A 23,723-nucleotide genomic window follows, 5' to 3' on the forward strand; every position below is an offset into this window, starting at 1 on the left:
CAGTTAAAATCGGGGAGGCTTAGGCAATCAGCTCTGTTCTCCAACTACACTCCCTTTTTTCTAACAATTTAAATCTAACTATAATTAAAAAAAGTGCTTGTGTTAGTGGTGGTTTTGATGGCAACAATATAATTTAAATAATGTTATTAACCATTCAATAACAACCAAGTGACTTGGCTTGGTGATTAGGCGTCAAGTTTTTCATCCCTTAAACCTAGGTTCAAATCCCACGAGTTGCAAAATTTTGTGGAAATTTAATCCCTCATTTCTTAATATAATAAAAAAATCTATGTGCCATATGGTAACATCTGATTGGTTGCTATTAATTTAGTAAAAAAATATTAATTTAGTAAAAATTAATTATTTATTAATTAAAAAATGCTAATGTGGCATAACACGTGGATATGCCACGTCAGCATCTCCATCCACATGTTCTTGCTGAGTTAACTTTAGACGTTGACCGTCAATTGATTAATTGTTTTCATCCAATGAGGGTGTTTTTTGACTCAAAATGAAACGTGGGGAGGTCAAATGTTCCAAAAAAAACAATAGGGACAAAATTGCATATATTGTCAAACGTTAGGAGTATTTATTTGCATTATGTCATACATAATTTACCCTTTTTTAGATCTTGCCTGCATGTTCCAAGGTATGTTTGCCCTGCCCTCCCTTATAAAAAGTAGTCTTTTGGTGATTCAACCTACAAATTCTGGTAGAATATTTGCAGGAGCTTGGAAATTTTATTGCCAAAGCATATCTTGGTCGGTCAGCATACGATCGAGATACAAAGAATCTTTTCGGCTCGATAATGGTTATGTAATTGATACAATAATTCCAACCATTGTTTTCCATCACTTGAGACATTTTTTCATGGTAATATATATCAACATTTCCATTCCACCTCACATATCTAAACCTTCAATGCCGATTCATTCCCTTCTCATCTTCATTGTTTTACTCAATGTATGTCCTTCAACATCTTTTCTTTCTTCTTTCTATATTGTTTATCTATTATATGTTTAGGGAAGTATCGAGGGACTGCTCCTTAGAATTTTCAAATTCTCTTATATTTTATACTTGTTCTTTATATTTTTTATTGGTTATTTAATTTTGTGCCTTTAAAATTTTATAACTCTGCAACCTAAACTTTTAATATAACTTCTTAAGTTCGTACTCCTAATATAAATTTCTGCGTCCGTCCTTGTATATATATGTACATCATCTTTTAATTTTTTAAGAGACATCATCTTTTAATTAATAATAAGTATGTAAAACAAGTAAGTTAAATTTTGTGGCACAGTTTGCAGTTGGAGGAAGCCATGCAACTCGGACAAAAGAGGAGGTTCATTGGATATCAGTGTTTCCTCACTCTCCGATGCCCAAAGTTCTACATGACATTCTGCCTATAACTGGTTTTTTCATTATCATTTTATAACTCATTTATTTATGGGTAAAGTACACAAATGGTCCCTTGTCTGTAAGATATTACTTTATTATATCCCTCGACTATTAAAAGTTACAAAATGATCCTAATGTTGCTTTGTTAAGCCATTCAACTATTAAAAGTTACAAAATAGTCACCCGACTATTCATTCTGCTCCAAATTCGTCCTTTTCCATTGAAAAACTGACGATATTTTTAGCTGAACATTAACCTACTGATTGTGATATGATAGGATTTGATCCCAGAATCTCAATCTACTATAATATCCTAGTCATCATGTTAAAGTTCAGCTTAGACAACCGCCAAATTTTTAATGGAAAATGATGGTTTGGAACATAATGAATAGGTCGAGTGACCATTTTGTAACTTTTAATAGTCAAAGGACTTAACAAAGAACATTCTATAGTCTGAGGAATATTTTATAACTTTTAATAGTCAAGAGATTTAATAAAGCAATATTCTATAGACGAGGGACCATTTGTGTACTTTACCCTTGTTTATTTATTCAGAGCTTCAATGATTCCCATTAAGAAATTTGAATTCTGATTATTATAAACTAAAAAACTAAAATAAAAACATGGCTTTTATATGATAAACCTATACAAATCTTTGGCTTTTAAATTAAGAAAACCGAGGTGTGTAAAGTTCCGTTGGTGAGCGACGATGGGACAACGGCTAACGCAATGGTTTGTCACAAAGATACATCGGCTTGGAGTCCTAATCATCTGGCCTTTAAGATTATTAAGATAAAGCCAGGAACTATCCCCATTTGCCATTTCCTTGGCCGTGATACCCTCGTCTGGATTTCTAACTAAGCTATTCAAATTACGTGCACTAGTAGCATGGTATTGCAATAAGAAACTTATAATAAGCTTGTCTTGTTGGAGACAAACTTTGATTTAACTTCACCATGATATTTATACCTATATAAAATTGTGGTATCATACCATGGGACTGAATTATGTTGACGTGGATATGAATTATAAAGTTGTAAGATTAAAAAAAATATATAAAACATTTTACGTAAATTACGCGTTTAGTGTCAAAACTATCAATTTTAGTCCGTTTTAGTACCTAAACTTTCAATTTTTTTAAAACCATGCCTATAGTTTTCATTTATTTTAGTACAATTGTTCAAAATTTAACGTTAAATTTTGATTTTTTGTTGTTGAAAGTTTAGGTATTAAAATATACTAAAATTGATAGTTTAGGTAATACGTGCATTAAGTTTTTAACGGTGAGATACTAAAATGAATAAAAAACTAAACTTTAGGTATGATTTTGAAAATTTTGAAAGTTTATGTACTAAAACAGACTAAAACTGATTGTTTAGATACTAAATGCGTAGTTTACCCAATATTATAAGTTATAAAATAATAATTTAGAAGTTTTTTTAATTAATATGGGTAAGTATAAGGTAGTATATATTCAAAGATAATTCTTAACCATTTCAGCATTGAATGCTCACACTCCTGATATTTATAACGCTCGAACCCAAAACCTTAAGTAATAATAAGTCACTTGCTTCTACAATAATAATTTAGAAGTTAAACAAGTATCTAATTTAATTGTACACCAACTTTTTTTATTTAAAAAAGTCTATTTAAAGCGGATTAGTAGTAATAGATTTTAGTGTAAACTATACATTTAGTACCTAAATTATAAGTTTCATTTTATTTTAGTACTAAACTTTCATTTGTTTCAAAATCATACTAAATATTTACTTTTTATTTCATTTTAGTACACTGTTGTTCAAAACTTAAACGCACCGTATATTGGTAAATTACATCATTCATCCCTCAACTATCTTTTCACTACTATTTTGGCCACTAAATTTTAAAATTTTCAATTTAACTACTCAACTTTCAAATTGCTCCTATTTTATCATTCTAATTAATTTTATTAATAATTTGTCTGGCATGAAATTTTTATTAATATATAATTAAAATAAAAAATTAAATTTGATAGTTAGAGTAATTGAATTAGAAGTAATTTAAAAGATAAATAATTAAATTTTAAAAATTTAAACTTTAGTGACTAAAATAGGAGTGAGAAGATAGTTGATTGATGAATGATGTAATATATCCATAAAAAAGTGCCACGTACTACTCAGTCGTTAAATATTTAACAACAAGGTACTAAAATGAAACAAAAAGTAAAAATTAAGTATGATTTTGAAATAAATGAAAGTTTAAGTATTAAAACGAAACAAAATTGATAGATTAAATACTAAATGAGTAGTTTACCCTAGATTTTAATTAATGGGGAGTTAAAACATGTCTAAATATTATATGAGATTATAAAAAAAAGAGTAAATTACAAAATTGATAACTAAACTTTACTCTCTCCTATTTTATTTATTGTACTTTAAATATTTTCAATTTCTTCACTGAACTTATTATATTAGGTTTTTTAGTCACTTAACCATTTCCTCATTAATGATGTTATAAATGGACTTTTATATAGATGCAAAATGATATCATTTTGGTAAAAAAGTTATTTTTTAAAAACGATATCGTTTTAACTTCTTTAACTATTTAACGATAGAGCGGCAAAAAATCCCAATGTTTTAATTTCAGTGAGGAAATTAAAAACTTTTACAGTTCAATGAATAAAATATGAGAGAGATTAAAGTTTAGTGATGAAATTTGTGATTTACCTTAAAAAATTAATTTTTCTATGAATTTTTTTAGTTTACCTCCGGTTCCAAGGCTTAGCCCTAACTAATCTGGATCAACTCGAATCGCACACTTGATTTTGGTGGATGAGTCTCATTATATACACAAAATCTCGAATCTAAAACTTTACTCAAACGATATTATGTTCAATACCACTTAAACTAATCCCCCCGTAATTTTCTATGAATTTAAAACTAGTGTGAATATGATTTTGATTATCAGTTGTAATTTTTAAATTTTTAAATAATAAAATATTCAAATACTATAATTTAGTTCAATTTTTAATTTGTTCGATTTTTTACCTAACCTTATTTATAACTTACAAGAGCTGGTTTTTTTTTTTTTTTTTTTGGGGGGGGGGGGGGGAAGGCAGTTTTGATGACTAGAGCAATGGAAGCAAAGATAGGCAAATTCTTCGAGCCGGTGACTAACTTCTTCTCCGGATCAGATCAGCTGATATCATTGCGGTAAGTGCTTTGCTAATTTTTCCCTCTAACTTTCAGATTTCCTTGGAGATTTTTTTTTATTTCCTTGCATTCTCGGGATTGAATTTTTGTTAGATTTCTGGGTTTTGGAATAGTTTTCAATATGTTTCGTGTTTCCCTCTCAAATTCGTTTTTCTCGGGGGTGAATGGCTTTGTCAATTTTAGAATAATTTCATGTAATATTTTTTAGATGAAACTTGGTAACTTTTAGTACGAATCGTCTGGTTTCAGATGTCGAATCCCTTTTGAGAGACGAATCCGATTACATGAACGACGATGATTCTTACAACCGCCACTCTATTTGTTTTACCCCAAGAATGTTAATTACAAGATTGATTACAGCATTATGTAGATGAAATAAAGAGCAGTAGTTGTCTTCAATAATCATCATGTTCTTGAGATGCTATCAGAAACTTGTGCTATCAGTTAATGTGGACAGCTTTTTAGTGTGTAGCTTACGGATGAAAGGATCGCGGGTGTTGTTTTCTTGTTATTTGAACTATTTTGTGGTTTACCCTTTTTCTTATCTACTTCTGAGATTTAATTCTCGATATGAGGCATGTGTAGTCATGTTCACCGCATCAAATTGTTTATAATATATATATACACACACACATCTTTTTTCTCTTGCATGATTAGATTTTAAGTTGTCAATCTGGGATAATGTTTAAAACCTGAATTTGTAGTTTGATGAGCTGACACTGAATGTCCCGACTTTGTGCACACTGGTAAGTATTATAGACATTGATTTGATATTTTCATTTTTGTCTTTAAAATCACCACCATCAGGGATGCGAAAAGGAGGCTGCTGAGGCTGATAAAGGTTCTGAAGAGTTAAAAAATGAATGTCTCATGCGATTTTCATGGGCTCTTGTTCACTCGCGACGATCTGAAGATGTACAACGTGGGATAGCAATGCTCGAAGGTCAAACTGAGTTTCAATATCCTTTTCATCTCATCTACCTTCAAACTTTCATTCAAATTTTCAGTTGAATGATCTCCGGGATAGAAACTTTTGAGTTTTATAAGTTTCCAAATTTGCAGAAAGGTTAGTTTAGGGAACTCCAATCTGGTTTCTGGTTGAGGAGTTTCATCCATTGCAACAATATGTTCGACCCCACAAGTGTCTATTTCAACACTTTCAAGTTGTGGAAGGCCTCTTGCGACTGAGGCCGGAAAGAGGCTTTTCAGACTCTCGCATCCGAAAGCATATACGGAAGTCAGATACTTGAAAGTGATCATTTCTTCAACGGAATAGCCACCCCAGCCTCGTTTTCATCGACATTGAGCCTTTCAAACTGAAAACTTATTCCAGTGAAGCACAACCAGTAATTACCAGGGCCTGCAACCTTCGAAATCTTTCTACCATATTAAATGGGAACACTGTCTGTAGCTGGGAACAGTTCTCGACTTCCATTGTTTTTAGTTCACAGAAGGAACTTTCAGGTAATTGATCATTCCACAATATTTTCAAGTTTCTCAACTGGGAGATTACCATCTTCTCCAGGCTAGGAAATGCTACCTGCATAATTGATTGTAACGAGACATCGTCATACATACAATTAGTCATTCATTTGATAAGAATTTGTGGAAAACAAACAAATAACTCACCTTTTCATCGAAGAGAGGCTGAATTCCTTTCTTCATGGAGTTGGAGATGAATGTCCCTAGCTTAGGACAATGCTCTATCCGCAATTGGTTCAAGGATGGAAACTGCACTGCTTTGCCTGAGCAAAATCTGGTCAGCCTTGGAAGGCCTTTTATCTTCAACGAACTAAGCTTCGGGAACACGATTTTCTCCATCCTTTCCTCTGTCATCGCTTCTTCAATGATTCCCGCCATTAACTTATAGTCACTTATTTCTAGATGGATCAATTGCTCCAGACTTGGTACCATAGAGGATGATAGTAGAAATTTCAGATTATCACAACCCTCCACAGTGATGGTGGTTAAGTTTTGAATGCAAGTAGGCACTGAAAAAAGCTGCTCCTGCCACATTCGTGATGCGTTAATAGACGACAATTTAAAATTTTGTAAACTGGGAATTGTGACCTGAAAAACGAAACAAAAGCCCCTTCTTTAGTTTCCTTGAGTAGAACATATATGCTGTAGTATCTATATATGTGTGTGTGTGTGCGCACCGAGTGTGCAAGTTTTTTTAACATGCAACGTATATGACAAATACCATAGTCTATAAAGAAGGATAAAATATTTCCTAAAAAATTTAAGCATTACACATAGCAAGGATCTTGGGTTTTGTTCTTAACTATTGTCTGAAATATATGGAAAACAATAGAAGTAGTACCTTTTCATTGAATAGTGCCACGGTCGTACTGCTTGCGTTGAAACCGATCAGCTTCGGTAGTTGTTGTAGTGTCAAGGGCCGCAGGTGCTCTAATTCAACTGTGGTTGTTGCTTCATCGTCACCAACATCACTTCCTCTTCCCTCTGTAATGATCCCTACCATGTTTCTGCAATCGGCCACTTGAATTTCTTCAAGTTGTTGAAGGCCTCTGGCAATGGAGAACGAAAACAAATGCTTCAATCTATAGCAACTTTCCACAGTTATCTCTCTTAACTTTGCAAAGGGTTGCATTTCGAGCTGAGCATTACGTATCCTCTCCAAGTTTACTAAATTCTGAAGATACAATGACTCCAAGACTGGAAAGGCAACAAGAGTAACCTCCTCAACCAAGTTAATGATGTGCCTCGTTTCCGGACCATTTTGGATATGGAGATACTTCAGTTGTGGAAAGCCTGTTCTACTCTCGTTGAAATTGTTTAAGAAATCCCGAACACTCTTCAGTTCATCAGATACAGATCTTCAGCTTTCTTTAACAGCATTTGACCCCATCATTCCTATGAATGCTATCATTGAGCTTAACCTTCAACATTCTTGAGGCTTCATGCTTGTCCGACCAATCCCACCTGTTTCCGATCAATATCTTGAATCTTTGCAACTTGTCCGAGAAGGTTCTCTTTGGCATGTTACTATAATCAGGGATATGCAAGTTTAAACTGGTTAGATCAGGCAACTGATTCAACTCACTGAGACTAGCATGACGCCCTGCAGTTTGTCCATCCTCCCATTGAGCGAAACTGTTACCGATGTGCATTTCTTCCAGTCGAGACAACTTTGATATTACATCTGGAGGAATCACGCTGAGTTTGGAGCAATTATCCAAGTTCAATACCTTTAGCTGAGTCAATTGACCTATTTCTTCAGGCAGCGCTTCTATGATGGAATCGTACAAGCTAAGGATTTCGGGTTTCTTCATCGTTTCAACCATTTCTATTTGTTGCAACAAGCATGATCCAAACATAATGTTTTAAGGTCCAACAAACCATGCAATGAAGGAAGCAACGACAAATTCTGCACTCCTTTCACATCTAAGACTTGCAATTCTTCCATCTTTGAGAAAAATTGATCAGTGATTCTCAAAGAAGGATTCTTGTTGTAAAGTTGAAAAGCTTTCAGCTGCAGCCATTCTAGCCGATCCGGAAGTCTAATGAAATCATTGTAGAACAGCGAGATTGCAGTCAAGTTTCTTAGCTCGGGATACAACAAATCTTTTGCTCCGATCTCGTTTCTCATAAAATACATACCCCTTCCTGGATGCTATTGATGCAGCGACATCGCGAATGACTTCATGCATTGCAAACTCCTTGGCCATACGACCATCAAATAATAAACATGTGGATTTGATGTACTGTACCAGTCTGTATAATCTCCGATGTGCTTCTTTCGTTGTTTCGTTTCCTCGAAGCAAACCGAAAGCCCTACTGTATTTCATCAAGTCGAAAATGGTAGCATTGTATGGCATGAGGCTACAAAGCTGGAAAGAAGATTTAAGTTCATCAGTTGCCAATTGATTGAAACTTGACTCTATGGCTGTGGAAAGACTTATTTGCAGTTTTGAAGCAGTTTCCCATTCAGAGGGAGGCGCCTTCTTCAAGTAATTTGCAGTTGTCACGATGGTAAGCGGCAACCCCCCACATCTTCTACAGGCATCAAGAGCTTTAGACTGCACATCGGCATCGTTAACACGATCACCAACAATTTTCTTAAACAGATTCCAGGCTTCGTCTTCTTTTAAAACATGAACCGGGAAGGATTTATCTGCATTCATTTCAAATAAGACATTGGGATCTCTTGATGATTCCAGTGCCTTGCACCCTCTATGCTGATGATCTCCGAATGGAATTCCGACTTCTTCCAATTTCAAACTCACCCACATGTTATCTAAAATCACCAAAACCTTTTTCTTCTTCCCCAATATAGTGCGCAGCTTGCTTGCTCTTGCATCTGGCGAGTCCCCTAGAGAACTGTCACCGATACACTCTGCAAGCTCTCTTTGAATGTTCTTAACATCTGGCGTCTTTGTTACATTTGCAAGAGCCACCCAATCAAACACCTCGTCCGCCTTAGCCATATTGGATACTCGATTGATGAGTGTGGTTTTCCCTACTCCAGCTTCACCATGCACGCCAATGACCTTCACAGTATCATCTTTTGATGCCTCCAAAATCAGGCTCAGAATGGACTCTCTCGAGTCGAAGGCCACGTAACTCTCCGATGGTGTCGCCCATCTCACCTTCGGGTCATAAGGTTGAGAAACTTTTTCTTTGAATTCCGTATGAAGATCCAGAAGCTTATCAAGGACATGTGCATCCTCCTCCGCTTTCTTGCTGAGGTCGTAACGGTACTTCAAATTAGGACACCAGCCAAAGAAGCACTTGGGGTCCTCAACTGCGTTTTTGTCAGACTCCTTAACCTTGGGTTCGGCTTCTTTCTGCCACTCCATCACACACTGAATGATTGCTTCTCCTTTTCCGTTGGCATCGTCAACGGTACGTGCACCATTTCCCATGCAGTCTTCAGTATGTTAAATTTATGGTCACGGCTCTCAGCCTCTCTTGTAGGAAAAGATGAAACCAAGTTCACGTTTGAGCGGTTTGAAGATAGCAAGAACAACGTTCCAAGCTACACTAACAGGAGGAACAAGCTCCATTCCACTTATTTTTCAGTGACTAAAAATAATTGTTTTGTGGGGAAAAGCAAGAAAAAGGCAGTAAATCTCAAGCTACTAATTAGGCAATGAATATATAGGAAGGAAATGCAGTAAATTTCAAGCTGCCATTGTTCTTTTCTTACAGCCCCATCATCTTTGTTTTTTGGGTAGGAAATCCCTTGCTTTTTCATTGTTCATTCCATTAATTGCTGTTAGTTTTTCGAAAATGTGAATTTTTCTTTTCTTGCTCTTTAACAGTCTTACTTGATACCCGAACTGACGAATATTTCACATTTATTGTTTGCTTCTAGTATCCTCAGTGTGACTTAATAGGGCATATGAGCCAGGAAGCAATGCCAACAGAAAGTGAAAGGGTTATTATCACAAATACAAGACAAAAAGAGGGTTGGACACCGTATACACCATAGTAGACAAATAAAAGTACATAGTTCAGTAAATTTCAAGCACCGAATCTCAAACTCTCTTTACAAATTGACCCTCATAATAGAGAACTAGTATCTTCTCCTAGGACTCCGAGAGTGATTTGTCCAGCCGGCTCTGCAAGATAAAGAGCATTGTTAGATTAATGCACCACAGGTCATATCCAACAGCTAAAAGTATATATTGTCAAACAGCAGGACCATTGCATTAGCACCAAATCAGCAATAACATCTCATTGTGGTTTGAGTTGGATCAGTTAAGTATAGCGGAATGTAAGCATGCAGGTCAAAGAAAAAGTTGTCATTAAGCATGCTTTTCGCACAAAGTCAAATCAAATTAGTTCTAAAGGAAAAGAAAATGCTTAGGCCAAGTTTCAAGAATCGGGCTAGGTTGCCTGGCACGTGACATGTCCATTCAATTAGGCTGGGTTGTTCTTACACTCAAGTCATTCAAATTTGGATTGCTTTGGTTCAAGGCTTAAAATGTTATAAATTTAACTCAAGTTCAGTTGGGTTCATTCACTGATTCTAAATGATATATATATAACAGATCATGTAACAGTCAAAAAGCATATTGATAGAGACAAACCTCATAGTTTTTCTCTTGGAGGATCCAATACTGGGTCCATTACTGAAGGTCCAATCAACATTGATAATCTGTGTAAGAAGTTCTGCTCCATCCATTGCAGATATGGCATTCTTTGCTTCTTCAAACTTTTCGTATTCAATGAGTGCATATCCCTAAGCGGAAACACACATTAGTTTTACCTAAACAAAATTATGCAATACTAGGAAAGTACTGCAAAGAAGGCAAAAATTAGTCAAAGAATTTCCATTTAGTTTCTTATCTTCAATCAATGCTATCCAATAAAATTATTGTAATGTGTCAAACCAGTATCAAGTAACAACTTAAAGCGGTTAGAAACACTAAACTTGTAATACCCCACATTCTGTAGTGACTAGGACTATTACATACAAGTTCTGTATTAAGACAAATGTGAGTGCAATTTATTTATTTAATTATTATGATTGAGGACGACTTGTGATAAGTCAATCTCACCTTGTTTATTTTTAAAGATATGAATTATGTTTTGATTTTGGAAATATATATCCGTAATATTTTAATAAGTTTAATGAATGATTTTAGGTATGAACTGCCCATGTCATATTTTATGAATGTGAATTAAATATATTTCTAATTCTGATATGATTTTTATTAAATGATTTCAAAATGAATTGAAAGCCCATTGTATGTTATATTGAGAGTCAAAGGTACAAGTGGCATGCCATGAGGTGGAGTGATTATTTGTTCTGATTCTGATATTCTGTGGTGTACCAGAGTGTACACTAGTATATATATTCCGATATGAATGCACTTTGTGTGCATGTTGTTATTTCCAATGTGATAACACTGTGTGTGCTTATCTGTTCCGATTCTGATAATGGAACTGAGATCTGTATTGCGTACACTCGTCTGACTCACGTACCTTATATTCTCTTAAATATAATCTAGGCTATAAAAATGAAATATGAAAGTTCTGAAAAGTGTCTAACTATAAAGGAATGTTGACTGATTATTCTGTCTGATATGATTTATTATGATTTTATGAAAATTATCAGATAATTCTTTTCTGGTTTCCTGTTAAAGAAACATCATGAGATATCTGGTTTGAATGTTATGAAAGTTTTGTCTGTTTTATTTTAACTGATTTTATATATTTTGACACTTTATTTATTTTTTCTCACCTTTAGTATTACTGTCTCACTAAGTTATACTTAGCGCGTAATGATTTTCATGTGTAAGTTCTGATTGAGACACAAACGTTTTGTGAGGAGCTTCCCAAGCATCGTGTGAAGATCATTTATAATATCAGTATCAGTAAGACATCACTGATGTTTCTTTTAACTAGTAGTGGCATGTATATTTATGTTATTAACCTGTTTTATCAGTTATGACTAAATGGTCTATAATAATAAATTTAGTACTGTTTAATTTGACTAGTTTAGTTTATCAATATTTTGGTATGCCTGAATATAGTAGTTAAAATATTATGTTTTTAAATGGTATAGAAATTTAAGTAGAAAAAAATAGTTTTAAAAATTGAAATTAGGAATGCTTTAAAGGAAATAAATTTTTAAGCAATTGTGAATATTGATAGTTAGTTAGTTTGATGTGACATCTATGATTCGTATTCTTAGATGTTTACGGACAATGGATGTTACATTTATTGGTATCAGAGCTGTAGGTTTAGTCGATTCTCGGCGTAAACAGAACCTATGTTATATAAGAAATATGTATATGTCACTAGGACGTCGAAATTACTGATATGGTATGATCTGATGATTTTATTTATGATGTTGCTCTTTACTAACGTAAATTTATGATTTTGTTTAGATGTCAGGTTCAGAAGGCATAAAATGGGCCACTGAACAAGAGGTTCCTGAGGGAACCAGTACTAGGAGTATTAATGAGGTAGAGTACGTACCTCATTGACAGGGAGAGCATGTACATCAAGGAGTACCCGATCTAGATCAAGGAACGTTTTTACAAGCTCTGGAGGATATCCTGGCTCGATATCAGCCGGTAGCAGCACCACTTTTTCTTTCACCTCCATCTCTTCATCTAGTTCTGAGAATATCAGTTCCAAAAGAATTAAAAAGTTTATGATCTGCAGAATTTAAAGGCGAATAAAACAAAGGCCCAGTAGTGGCAGATATGTGGTTGAATAATGTAAAAATAATGTTGGACGTTCTTCATTGTTCCAAGGATGAAAGATTGGATGGAGTAGTTTCACTGTTACGAGGCCAGGCTCAAAAATGGTGGACGAACATGACGACACGTGTTCCTTCAGATCAGATCAGATCACATAGTAGTTTTTTTAGAAGTATTTCAAAAGTATATCGGAGAGCAGCTTATTACTCAGATGAAGTATGATTTCTTTAATATGATTCAGGGTGTTAAATCTGTGTACGAGTATGAATGTGAGTTTAATAAACTTGCTCGACATGCCTCGGTGATGGTTCCCACTAAAAGAGACATGTCAGAAATTTATTCGAGGTCTCCGTCCCAGACTCAGGGAACTTCTATTGGCTACGAACTTAACCACTTTTCAGGAAGTGGTGAATAAAGCAAAAGATTTGGAAATGACGCAAAATGAAAGTTATATGATAAAGAAGAAATGACAATCTAAAGATCATGAGCATCATCCTCGTTTTAGTCTAAAAGAGCTGCTATCGGTATCAAAATAAATCTGAAAGTGGTGCTTCTGGTCATAAAAGATCATAAGCAAAAAAAAAGCCTGACAGACTCAGATGACAACTTCAGTAGCCATCAGATTAGCTCAATCACAGGATCAAATGTTAGCATGTCAGCATTGTGGTAAAAATTACCCTGGAGTTTGTAGAATGAAGACATGAGCCTATTTTCGTTGCAGAGATACCGATTATTTTGTCAGAGACTACCATTTAGAAGAGGAGAGATCAGTACAGACCAAGAGGTTTGTAGCGATGTCTCAGAGAGGCGGTAGAGGCAGAGGTAGAGAGAGGGGATATTCAGAGACAACCTCCCAATCCAATGTGCGTGCTCCAGTGAGAATTTATAATATCAAGACTAATGAGGATCGTGATGACCCAGAGATCATAACAGGTACTTTCTATCTTTATGATGAACCTGTATTTGTTTTGATTGATCTGAGTTCTACGCATTCTTATTTTAGTTTGGAATTAGTTAAAAATAAAAATATTCCGTTAGAACCCATCAATAGTGATATGATAGCTATTAATCCACTGGGTCATAGTGCTAGTGTTACACAGATTAATAGAAATTGTCCGATCAAGATTCAAGGAGTTGTATTCCCGGTGAATCTTTTGAAGTTAGCGTTTGACGAGTTTGAGATTATATTGAGCATGGATTGGTTATCTCAGCCTTATGGTTGGGTAGATTATCGTATTAAGCAACTATTTATAAAGGATGTAGAGGGCATCGAGATAATATTAATAGGAGAAGAAATGAGATCTTTGCCCAATATGATATCAGCAGTGACGACAACGAAAATGGTGGAAAAAGGTTGTACAACTTTCTTAGCAAATGTGATTGATACCCGGACATCTGAAATTCGATTGGAGGATATTCCGACAGTTTGAGAATTTCTAGATGTATTTCCTGATGAATTACCCGGATTACCTCCTGATCGAAAAGTGAAGTTTAAAATTGATATTTTCCCAGGTACTGCACTTATTTCAATGTCTCAGTACAGGATGGATCAAACAGAACTCAGAGGATTAAAGGCGCAATTACAGGAGCTACTTGATCAAGGTTTTATTAGACTGATTGTATCTCCGTGGGGTGCACCAGTACTTTTTGTTAAAAAGAAAGATGGATCGATGCGATTATGTATATATTATCGTAAACTGAATAAAGTGAAGTAAAGAATATTCATGAATTTGGATGAGTTTTTTGAGAAGTTGGAACTTATAATGGAAATGTGATTTAGTTGATATCGATTTAATCTCGATTTTTATTTTTATAGATTTTCGAATATTAAAATCAGCTTATGTTAGTACGATACTAATATTTAGTTCAAGCATTTTGTGTTATAATTTGGTATTGTAAGACTACGATAAATTTAGCAATTCGAATGATCCGAAAGGAAATGACAAAGCTCGTGACTAGGACTATTATATACAAGTTCTATAGTGAGGCAACTATGAGAGCAATTTATTTATTTAATTATTATGATTGAGGACGATGATATGTTAACCTCACCTTGTTTATTTTCAAAGACATGAATTATGTTTTGAATTTGGAAATATATATCCCTAATATTTTAATAAATTTAATGAATATTTTGGGTATGAACCGCCTATGTCATGTTTTACGAATGTGAATTAAATATATTTTTGATTCTGATATGATTTTTACTAAATGATTTCGAAATGAACTGAAAGCCCAATGTATGTTATATTAAGAGTCAAAGGTACAATTGGCATGCCATGAGGTGGAGTGATTATCCGTTCTGATTCTGATATATTGTGATGTACTGAAGTATACACTAATATATATTCCGATCTGAATGCACTTTGTGTACATTTTGTTATTTTCAATGTGATAGCATTGTGTGTGCTTATCTGTTCCGATTCTGATGTTGGCACTGAGATCTGTATTGCACACACTCGTCTGATTCGTGTACCTTATATTCTCTTAAATATACTCTAGGCTATAAAAATGAAATATGAAAGTTCTGAAAAGTGTCGGACTATAAAGGAATGTTGACTAATTATTCTGTCTGATCTGATTTATTATGATCTTATGAAAATTATCAGATAATTATTTTCAGGTTTCTTGTTAAAAAAACATCATGAGATATCTCATTTGAACGTTCTAAAAGTTTTGTCTGTTTTATTTTAAACGATTTTATATATTTTGATACTTTATTTATTTGTTCTCACCTTTAGTATTACTACCTCACTAAGTTATACTTAGCACGTGATGATTTTCATGCGTAGGTTCTGATTAAGACACAAACATTTTCTAAGGAGCCTCCCAAACATCGTGTGCAGATCATCTGTAATATCAGTATCAGTAAGACATCACTGATGTTTCTTTTGACTAGTAGTAGCATATATATTTATGTTATTAACATTTTTTATCAATTATGACTAAATGGTCTGTAATAGTAAATTTAGGACTGTTTAATTTGACAAGTTTAGTTTATCAGTATTTTGGTATGCTTGAATATATAGTAATTAAAATATTATGTTTGAAATGGTACAAAATTTTAAGCAGAATAAAAATAGTTTTTAAAGTTGAAATTAGGAATGTTTTAAAGGAAATAAATTTTTAAGCAATTGTGAATATTGATCGTTAGTCAGTTTGATGTGACATCTATAGCTCGTATTCTTAGATGTTTACAGGCTATGGGTGTTACAAAATTGCTCAATATCTTATGATAAAACATAATCTATATACCCTAATGCATATAAAAAACATAAAAACAAAAATGTTAAACATGCAGATATATAGACTAAACATTTCAAACACAGAATCACATACACACATATATGCATGTACAAACAAACACATGATTGCCCAAACCACTACTCACTACGAGAGCTACACCAATTTACTACATTGCTCACCTTGACAAATCCAGCGCGACGATCAAGATTTAAATGCAAGTTCTTGACCTCACCAAATTCACCAAATGCGTTGTGCAAATCATCCTCTTGTGCTTCCTCGTGTACACCAATGACCAAGATTATCCATCCTTCAACAGCTGCAAGTTTATCAATGATAAATAAAATATTACTACGGAGAAAATAGTTTACAATGAAGGAAAAACTTATTTCATTCGTGAACAAATCAAGGGCCATCCACAAAAAGGTTGCAATTCTTTAAAGTAGTTGGACAAGCCGAAGATTTCTAAGAATACGACATGAAATGTCTAGCGCACTCAATTTGGTGCTTGAAACATGGAAAAGCAGGTAATGTTGCTGTCCTCAAGGAAGAACATATGCCTTTAAACATCAACAGTGAAGAATCTTGTTATGTTTCTTTGTTTGGGTTTATTGTCCTTGATAGCGGGTTCTTATACAACCCCCACATGATGTTCCAACGAAATTCCAAATTCAAGAATACATGATCAATCCCTATTCCATTCTTCCGACAAAAGAATAAAGTTCTCAAAAAATGACCCTAAAGCCAAATTCTCAACAATCACCCTAAACCCATTTACACAAAATGATATTACACCTTACAGTTTTTCGGATGCTCATGTAATGTGAGCCAGAAAACTCATGAAGCATCTGCCATTATTTGTGTTCTAGTCTCACTAATGGCCAAAGAATTTAATCAAGCGTCCAACAAATCCATGAATTTGAGAAATAATTGTGAATATTATATGCTCTTCATCAAAAAACAAAAACTTGAACTGTTTAAGCTCCCAATAGCAAGCCACAGTATTTTATATTGAAATGCTTCTTCTCACTAAGATTAGCCTTTTAAACCATTTAGCTATCAATAAGTTTTACTTGCAACTATTAACAAGTAAAGAACTTAAGAAAAAATAACACTAACTTCTTATAGATACTCACAAATCACAACCATCACACAAAGAAACGAAATCAGAATCCTACTCAAGCTTTAACATTAAGCCGCACTATCAGAACTCTCAACTAATTTAAACCAAAATTATTCTAAAATCAGTGAACAAAATTTTAGACCAGTTTCGAAAATTATCTTACCTTATAGGCCATAATATTCTGAAGAAAAAAATGAATAAATGAAACAACATAAATAGAGAAAGAATTAGGGTTTAGAGAAGGGACTAACATCTCTGGGACCGAGACCATCATCAGAGCCGAGAGAGTCGAACTCGCGGAAGGCAAGATAGGAGTGACGGTCGGCGTCGTCAAGATGGAAGCCATGACCTTTAGTCTTCTTAGGGTTTAGAGAAGCGCCGCCAGTGATGACTGACTTTAGCTTAGGCATAGAGGCTTGGTGAGAGGCGGCGTTGCTGTTGGAGTCCTCGTCCATGAGGTCGTCGTCCTCCGGCTCGAAATCTACGTCCTTCATATCTGCACTAGTCAGGGAATGTATAAGGAAAGGGAGATTAATATACCGCTAAGAAACTGTGTAACCAGAAATTTAATAAGATACTTAACAAAGTCAATTAAACGCTATCGAAAATGTTAAATAATAATAATGTTGTAGGTGGAAAACATGAAGAAATATTAAAAAATTTAATAACCGGCAATCTTTGTTAATTTGCATGTATTAATATTGTGCATAGTAGTATCGATATATATAGTAGTATATAAGAAAGTGAAGAAAATCAGTTAAAAGTAGACATGTGTCGATACCTTTATAAATATATGTATAAAAGTATCGGTACTTTAGTAATTTAAAAGAATTGCAATAAAAACGTCAATAAAGTATTAATACCTTACACACATGTATCGATACTTGACAATATAACAGGTTGAAATTTGACAAATCTAGTTTTAATTTGACAAAACATGTAACGAATTTGACAAAACCGATTGGAAATTGACAAAATCAATTGAAATTTGACAAAATTGATTTTAATTTGACAAAACCGATAAAGAGCTACCAAAATTATTGAAATTTGTATTGATACGTTTATAAGTATATGTACCAAAGTATTAGTACTGTAAGAATTTAAAAGAATTACAATAATAATGACCACAAAGTATCGATACCTTACACACATGCATGTATCGATACATGACAATATAACATGTTGTAATTTGACAAAATCGGTTTCAATTTGACTAAACCGGTAAATAACTATCGGATTTGTTGAAATTTGTATCTATACGTTTATAAGTATATGTATCAAAATATCAGTACTTTAGGAATTTAAAAGAATTGCAATAATAGAGGATATAAAGTATCAATACCTTATAAACATGTAATCGATACATGACAATATACCATGTTTAAATTTGACAAAACCAGTTTCAATTTGACTAAACCGGTAAAGAGTTATCAGAATAGTTGAAATTTGTATCGATACTTTTATAAGTATATATACCAAAGTATCAATACTTTATGAATTAAAAAATTACAATAATAGCACCTATAAAGTATTAATACTTTCGACACATGTATAACATGTATATACATGAAAATATAACATGTTGAAATTTGACAAAATCAGTTTCAATTTGACAAAATCGGTAAAGTGTTACCGGAATTGTTGAAAGTATCGATACATTTATAAGTATATGTACCATAGTATCGATATTTTAGGAATTTAAAAGAAATGAAAAAAGAAAAACGTCTCGATACATTTTACGTATCGATACTTTATATATGTGTATCGATACATTTTACGTGCAAATTGTTTAAGAAGCATATTGGAATAAAAGTATACATACCTATATAAAAGTACGATACTTGGAATTTCGAACCTATTACATTAAATAGGTCAATTAACAATGTAAACGGTAAAAGTCTATATGTATATTGATAATAAGGTAAATACCAAGTATCAATACTTTTATATAGGTATGGATACTTTTATTCCAATATGATTCTCAAACAATTTGCACTAAAATGTATCGATACACATATATAAAATATCGATACTTATAATTTCGAAACCTATTACTTTAAAGTAATAGATAAATTAACAATGAACACAATAAACATTTCTATCGGTTTAATGAAAATAGATGTAAATGTCCAAGTACCGATACTCATATACAAAGTATCGGTACTTATAATTTTAAAACTATTACTTTAAAGTAATATGTATATTAACAATATACACGGTAAACGTTTCTACCGGTATAATGAAAATAGACAATGTCCAAATATCGATACTCATGTATAAAGTATCGATACTTATAATTTCGAAACCAATTAATTAAAAGTAATAGACAAATTAATAATGTATTCGGTAAACGTTTCTACCAGAAATATGAAAATAGGTGTAAATGTACAAGTATCGATACTGTCATATAAGTATCAATACTTATAATTTCGAAACCTATTACTTTAAAGTAATAGGTAAGTTAACAATGTATACGGTAATATGTTGATAATATTAAAAACAATTTAAATAATTAACCTATTTTGTTATTGTCGGATTTCTAAAGCCCTATCAGCTTTAAATAAGCGCTACCTAATACATTAAATAAGCGCTACTTGTTATGTTATTATGGTTAATAATGTTTCTAGTAATTATCCTATTTTGTTATCGTTATATTTCTAAGGCTCTATCAACTTAAACTTTAGTAACATTTTAGGCGCTACCTAATATGTTGATAATATTGATAACAAATTAAGTAATTAACCTATTTTGTCATCGTTGAATTTCTAAGGCCTCGTCAGCTTTAAAAAGACGCTACCTATTACATTAAACAAGCGTTACCTGTTATGTTATTATGGTTGATAATATTTCCAGTAATTAACCGTTTATGTTAAAGTCAAAAAAATTTTGCGCATTTTACATACAACAATGATATTTTCGGTTATTACCATTATTATTACGAACACAAATAATATTTCCGGTGAAAGTATATAACATTTACGGTAACGCTTTTAACCGGCCACCCATTTAATCAGTCACACAATTTTTTAACCGTCTCACAGAAGAACTTCCCACTAGTCATCACTTCTTTACGTGCGATTCTTCGCTTTATTTACTATCACAAGATGTAAATTTTCTTTTGTCCCCGGAGTCCAAGGTGATTGAGGTTTTTATAGTAGACCAAGAATTTAACTCAAATTAAAACCCAAATTATGAACATAAATGTGATGGCAATTTTACCCTTATACCACTATATATATATATATATATATTGTAAAGAAAGGCTAAAACATTAACGTCAAGCGTTCATAGAGCCCGACAAATCTTCTTGTAACAGTGCAATTATCTCCACATGAAGAACCGGAAACTTGAGACATGAGTATAAACTTTTATCTACTAATTTCGTCATACGATAACCGTTCGATTACCAATTCGAAGGACACGTTGGAACCGTACCACCCAATTCTTGTACAACAATTATGCAACATGGTTCAGGATTGTAATTCTATTACTACCATTTTTTAGCTTGCTATAACATAGTCGTGACCTCCAAGTTGTCAACTTCAACGAATACTTGAATGCTCCCCAGCTTTCGTGGACAAACAAACCGATGTAAGCACTCGGGCTGTAAATGAGTCGCGACAGATCGCGAGTTACTCGAGATCGACTCGATCAAGTCTCGATAAATACTCGGATCGAATGGAATCGACTCGAGTTCTTAACGAGCCGAAATGAGCTACTCGATATTCCACTCAAAAAGCTCGTGAGCAACTCAAAAAAATATTATATTATAATTTTAGATTTTTTAAAATTACATTATAATTTTTTTTTAAAATATATTATTGATAATTATAAAATTTTAAAATTATATTAAAAATTCTATAATACAACTACCTCAAATTTTAATTTTTTTTAATTAGGCAACCCAAGTCCAATTGTTACATTGTATATTATTAAAAGAAAAATAAAAGCCCATTTAATTAAGCACATGTTAGATTACACCCTAAACCTTAAACCCTAAGCCCTAAATCCTAAATCCTTAACCTGATTATGTGATAGGGTATTAAAAGAAAAATAAAAGATCATTTAATTAATCACATGTTAGATTACACCCTAAACTATAAACTATACACTACACCCTAAATCTCAAACTCTAAACCCTAAACCTTAAAACCTAAACACTAAACCCTAAATCTTTAATCCGATTATGCGATAGGGGTTAAGTTATGCACATGAAGGTAACATATAAATTATGCAAAATGAAATTAATGAAATTAACAAGGGTTTATATGTAAATAAACTAATAAATCACACTTGGTCAAATCAATAAATAGGTTCATTATCAAAACAAAAGGCGATCAAAACATCAATTTTATTTGATTGTTACATCTTTAATTTCTCAAAAACAATTACTTTGATTAAACAATTCATTTGTTCATTTGAAAAGGTCATGCATTTTTTAGTCTTAATTGTCAAGAGACCTAGAGATATCTCTATTACAATAAGAAGGAAACATTTTATTTTAATTGATCATATCTCAATATATGATTCTCATTATATATGAATTTGATTTGTATCTTATACACATATTTATCTTTTGAATATCAATCAAACTTAATATTAAGCCCAATATATTATTATGCCCATAATAATAATCAATTCGACTTTAGAATAATTAATAATATTATTTAAGGAGAATATTATATAATAAAAATACAAATGATTATAATAATAAATTTAATTATCAAAATATTATGTCTATATAATATGCACGAAATTATTACTAACAAGAGGATGTTATCAGAAATATTATGCCTTTGAATGAATACAGACCAGTTGCTTGCAATAAGCTTAGGCAATAACTTTTTCATTCTAGCAACAAGATGCACTTGTAGATGACTAAACAACAATAATTTGAACGAAAATGTTTCATGCAACTAGGATTAGGAAAACCATAAGGGATTGGTGCATTTCCTCCATCTTGAGAAAACATTGCATACTTGATTTACTGCTCACCAATAGATCTGTTTAGATCCACTTGATCTTTAGAACAAAGACTGCACTGCAAAAGCTATTGTAACATCTCCATTGATGTAATGTAACATTAACTTCATGATCAGAGGAATTTCGAACCATTCTACCGACCCCTACAAGATATGATGTGGATAATGAAAATCTTAACCTGAAACTAATGCCAAGAAAGAATGGGAAAAGGAAATGTACTTTCTTCCTTGATTTTGTTCTGTCTTTGTTAAATAGCTAAATTATAACTGCTAATGCAGGTGCGCAAGAGACCTTTGAACAAAAAGGAAATGACAAAGAAAGAAGAAGATATCATTACTATACAGTCAAATTCCAATGCACTAACGGTTCATGAAAAAAACTAAAGGTGAGTAGTTGGCAGGGCTTCCTCTTTTTCCTGCAGTTATTGCTATGAACTGCGATGTTTATGTTTGGATTTATTCGTTTGGTGCACTCACTAACTTGAGCTTCTAACCCATCAATCATGTCATGCTATAGCATTTTCAAGAGATTACTTGTTTAAAATCAGAAACAAAGTTGATTGCTCTTTGCTTTGATTTTCATCGAAAACCCATACTAACTTTTTATATAAAAGTCTCAATCTCCACCATCCTTATACGATTTATTGATTTATTGATTGATCTTGAATGCAACTCGAAGTTTATAAATCTAAATATTTACAGAGCATAAAGGATAGGAAGAAAGTAAAAGTAAAAGATGCTCCATGGCTGGGAAGATAAGGTGGCGCTATTGCGCAGAAAAAGTCTCCTTGTTAGTCTAAAGCCTTTTGAATTTATATCCCACACCGGACGCTGAAGAGAGTAAGAGCACTGGAGTCAGTTATAAAACGAGTGAACTAACTCCTGTGTTAAGTATATCTTTCTCAGCCTTTTGGCTAAGATCAAGTGTAGTATGTGTTTATTAGCTTAATATCTTATACGTAGGCTAATGGCTCATACGATATTAAATTTATTTTTTGAGGGTGAGAACCTTTCATAGTAGCTTGCTGATTGAGCTTGAATCGAACTTTTGAATTTTTTTTTATATCGAGCTTTTTGAGTTCGAGTCGAGTTTTAATATTATCTTTCGAGTTTGAGTCGAGCTTGAAAATTTTAGGCTTGCGAATTTTCGAGTCGAGTTTATATATAAAGTTTTCTAGTTCGAAACACCCCTAGTAAGCACCCCACATTTCAGCTTCATTGACAGTACATATGCCAATGAACTTCGCAAACCCCATTTGCCATACACTCGCATGATTCCTCAGGGCACCATCACATGACGAAAGCCCGGATTCATGACGTCCAACCCCATCAGAATTGATTTTCAACCAGCCTATCGGATGGCAACGCCACACTCTTGATCCAGCACTCGAACGCAATTGGGAACCCCGGTGAATCTGTTCCATCACTAAAGCCCTAAACGCCAGCTCAACAAATTGTCTACTTTTAACCAAAATGGGTCGAGAGTTCACCTCGGGTGCATCAAACGTAATCGCGGTGTAACCAAATATCCCAAACAATGGCTCCAGACATAATATCCTAATTCTCCGATTGAGAGAGAACTCTTTCACTTTCCCAAGATTCAT

At 33.2% G+C, this 23,723-nt stretch overlaps 2 protein-coding genes and 1 pseudogene across 2 annotated transcripts; 1 reads left to right on the forward strand and 2 right to left on the reverse strand.

Annotated features, from left to right (window-relative positions):
• Nucleotides 1-2,136: 2,136 nt before the first annotated feature.
• On the reverse strand, nucleotides 2,137-23,723 carry LOC120116626 (RNA-binding protein Y14-like). The gene is made up of 6 exons (XM_039137051.1): nucleotides 23,385-23,723; nucleotides 17,385-17,679; nucleotides 16,197-16,333; nucleotides 10,648-10,799; nucleotides 10,042-10,176; nucleotides 2,137-2,254 (listed from the first exon to the last, which is right to left on the reverse strand). The coding sequence occupies exons 1-5, from the start codon at nucleotides 23,721-23,723 to the stop codon at nucleotides 10,131-10,133; spliced, it is 969 nt and encodes a 322-aa protein (XP_038992982.1). The 3' UTR covers nucleotides 2,137-2,254; nucleotides 10,042-10,130.
• Nucleotides 5,913-9,477, reverse strand: LOC120116625 (probable disease resistance protein At4g27220). The gene is made up of 6 exons (XM_039137048.1): nucleotides 8,213-9,477; nucleotides 7,952-8,112; nucleotides 7,492-7,898; nucleotides 6,912-7,406; nucleotides 6,218-6,658; nucleotides 5,913-6,128 (listed from the first exon to the last, which is right to left on the reverse strand). The coding sequence occupies exons 1-6, from the start codon at nucleotides 9,475-9,477 to the stop codon at nucleotides 5,913-5,915; spliced, it is 2,985 nt and encodes a 994-aa protein (XP_038992979.1).
• On the forward strand, nucleotides 23,013-23,169 carry LOC120116629 (annotated as a pseudogene).

The sequence above is a fragment of the Hibiscus syriacus genome, unplaced genomic scaffold, assembly GCF_006381635.1.
Source record: "Hibiscus syriacus cultivar Baekdansim isolate YM2019G1 unplaced genomic scaffold, ASM638163v2 tig00110299_pilon, whole genome shotgun sequence".
Lineage (NCBI taxonomy): Eukaryota > Viridiplantae > Streptophyta > Magnoliopsida > Malvales > Malvaceae > Hibiscus > Hibiscus syriacus.

Excerpts from the sequence above, each read along its gene's own strand:
- LOC120116626 (XM_039137051.1), bottom strand. The coding sequence starts at position 23,723 with ATGAATCTTGGGAAAGTGAAAGAGTTCTCTCTCAATCGGAGAATTAGG. Across the intron at positions 17,680-23,384 it reads CCCTGAGGAATCATGCGAGT|CGGTATATTAATCTCCCTTT; the intron begins GTATGGCAAATG and ends ACAGTTTCTTAG. Across the intron at positions 10,800-16,196 it reads GTCGCGCTGGATTTGTCAAG|GGATATGCACTCATTGAATA; the intron begins GTGAGCAATGTA and ends GTTTCCGCTTAG.
- LOC120116625 (XM_039137048.1), bottom strand. The coding sequence starts at position 9,477 with ATGGGAAATGGTGCACGTACCGTTGACGATGCCAACGGAAAAGGAGAA. Across the intron at positions 7,899-7,951 it reads GTTGCTTCCTTCATTGCATG|AAATGGTTGAAACGATGAAG; the intron begins GTTTGTTGGACC and ends TGCAACAAATAG. Across the intron at positions 7,407-7,491 it reads AAGCCTCAAGAATGTTGAAG|AGTGTTCGGGATTTCTTAAA; the intron begins GTTAAGCTCAAT and ends GATGAACTGAAG.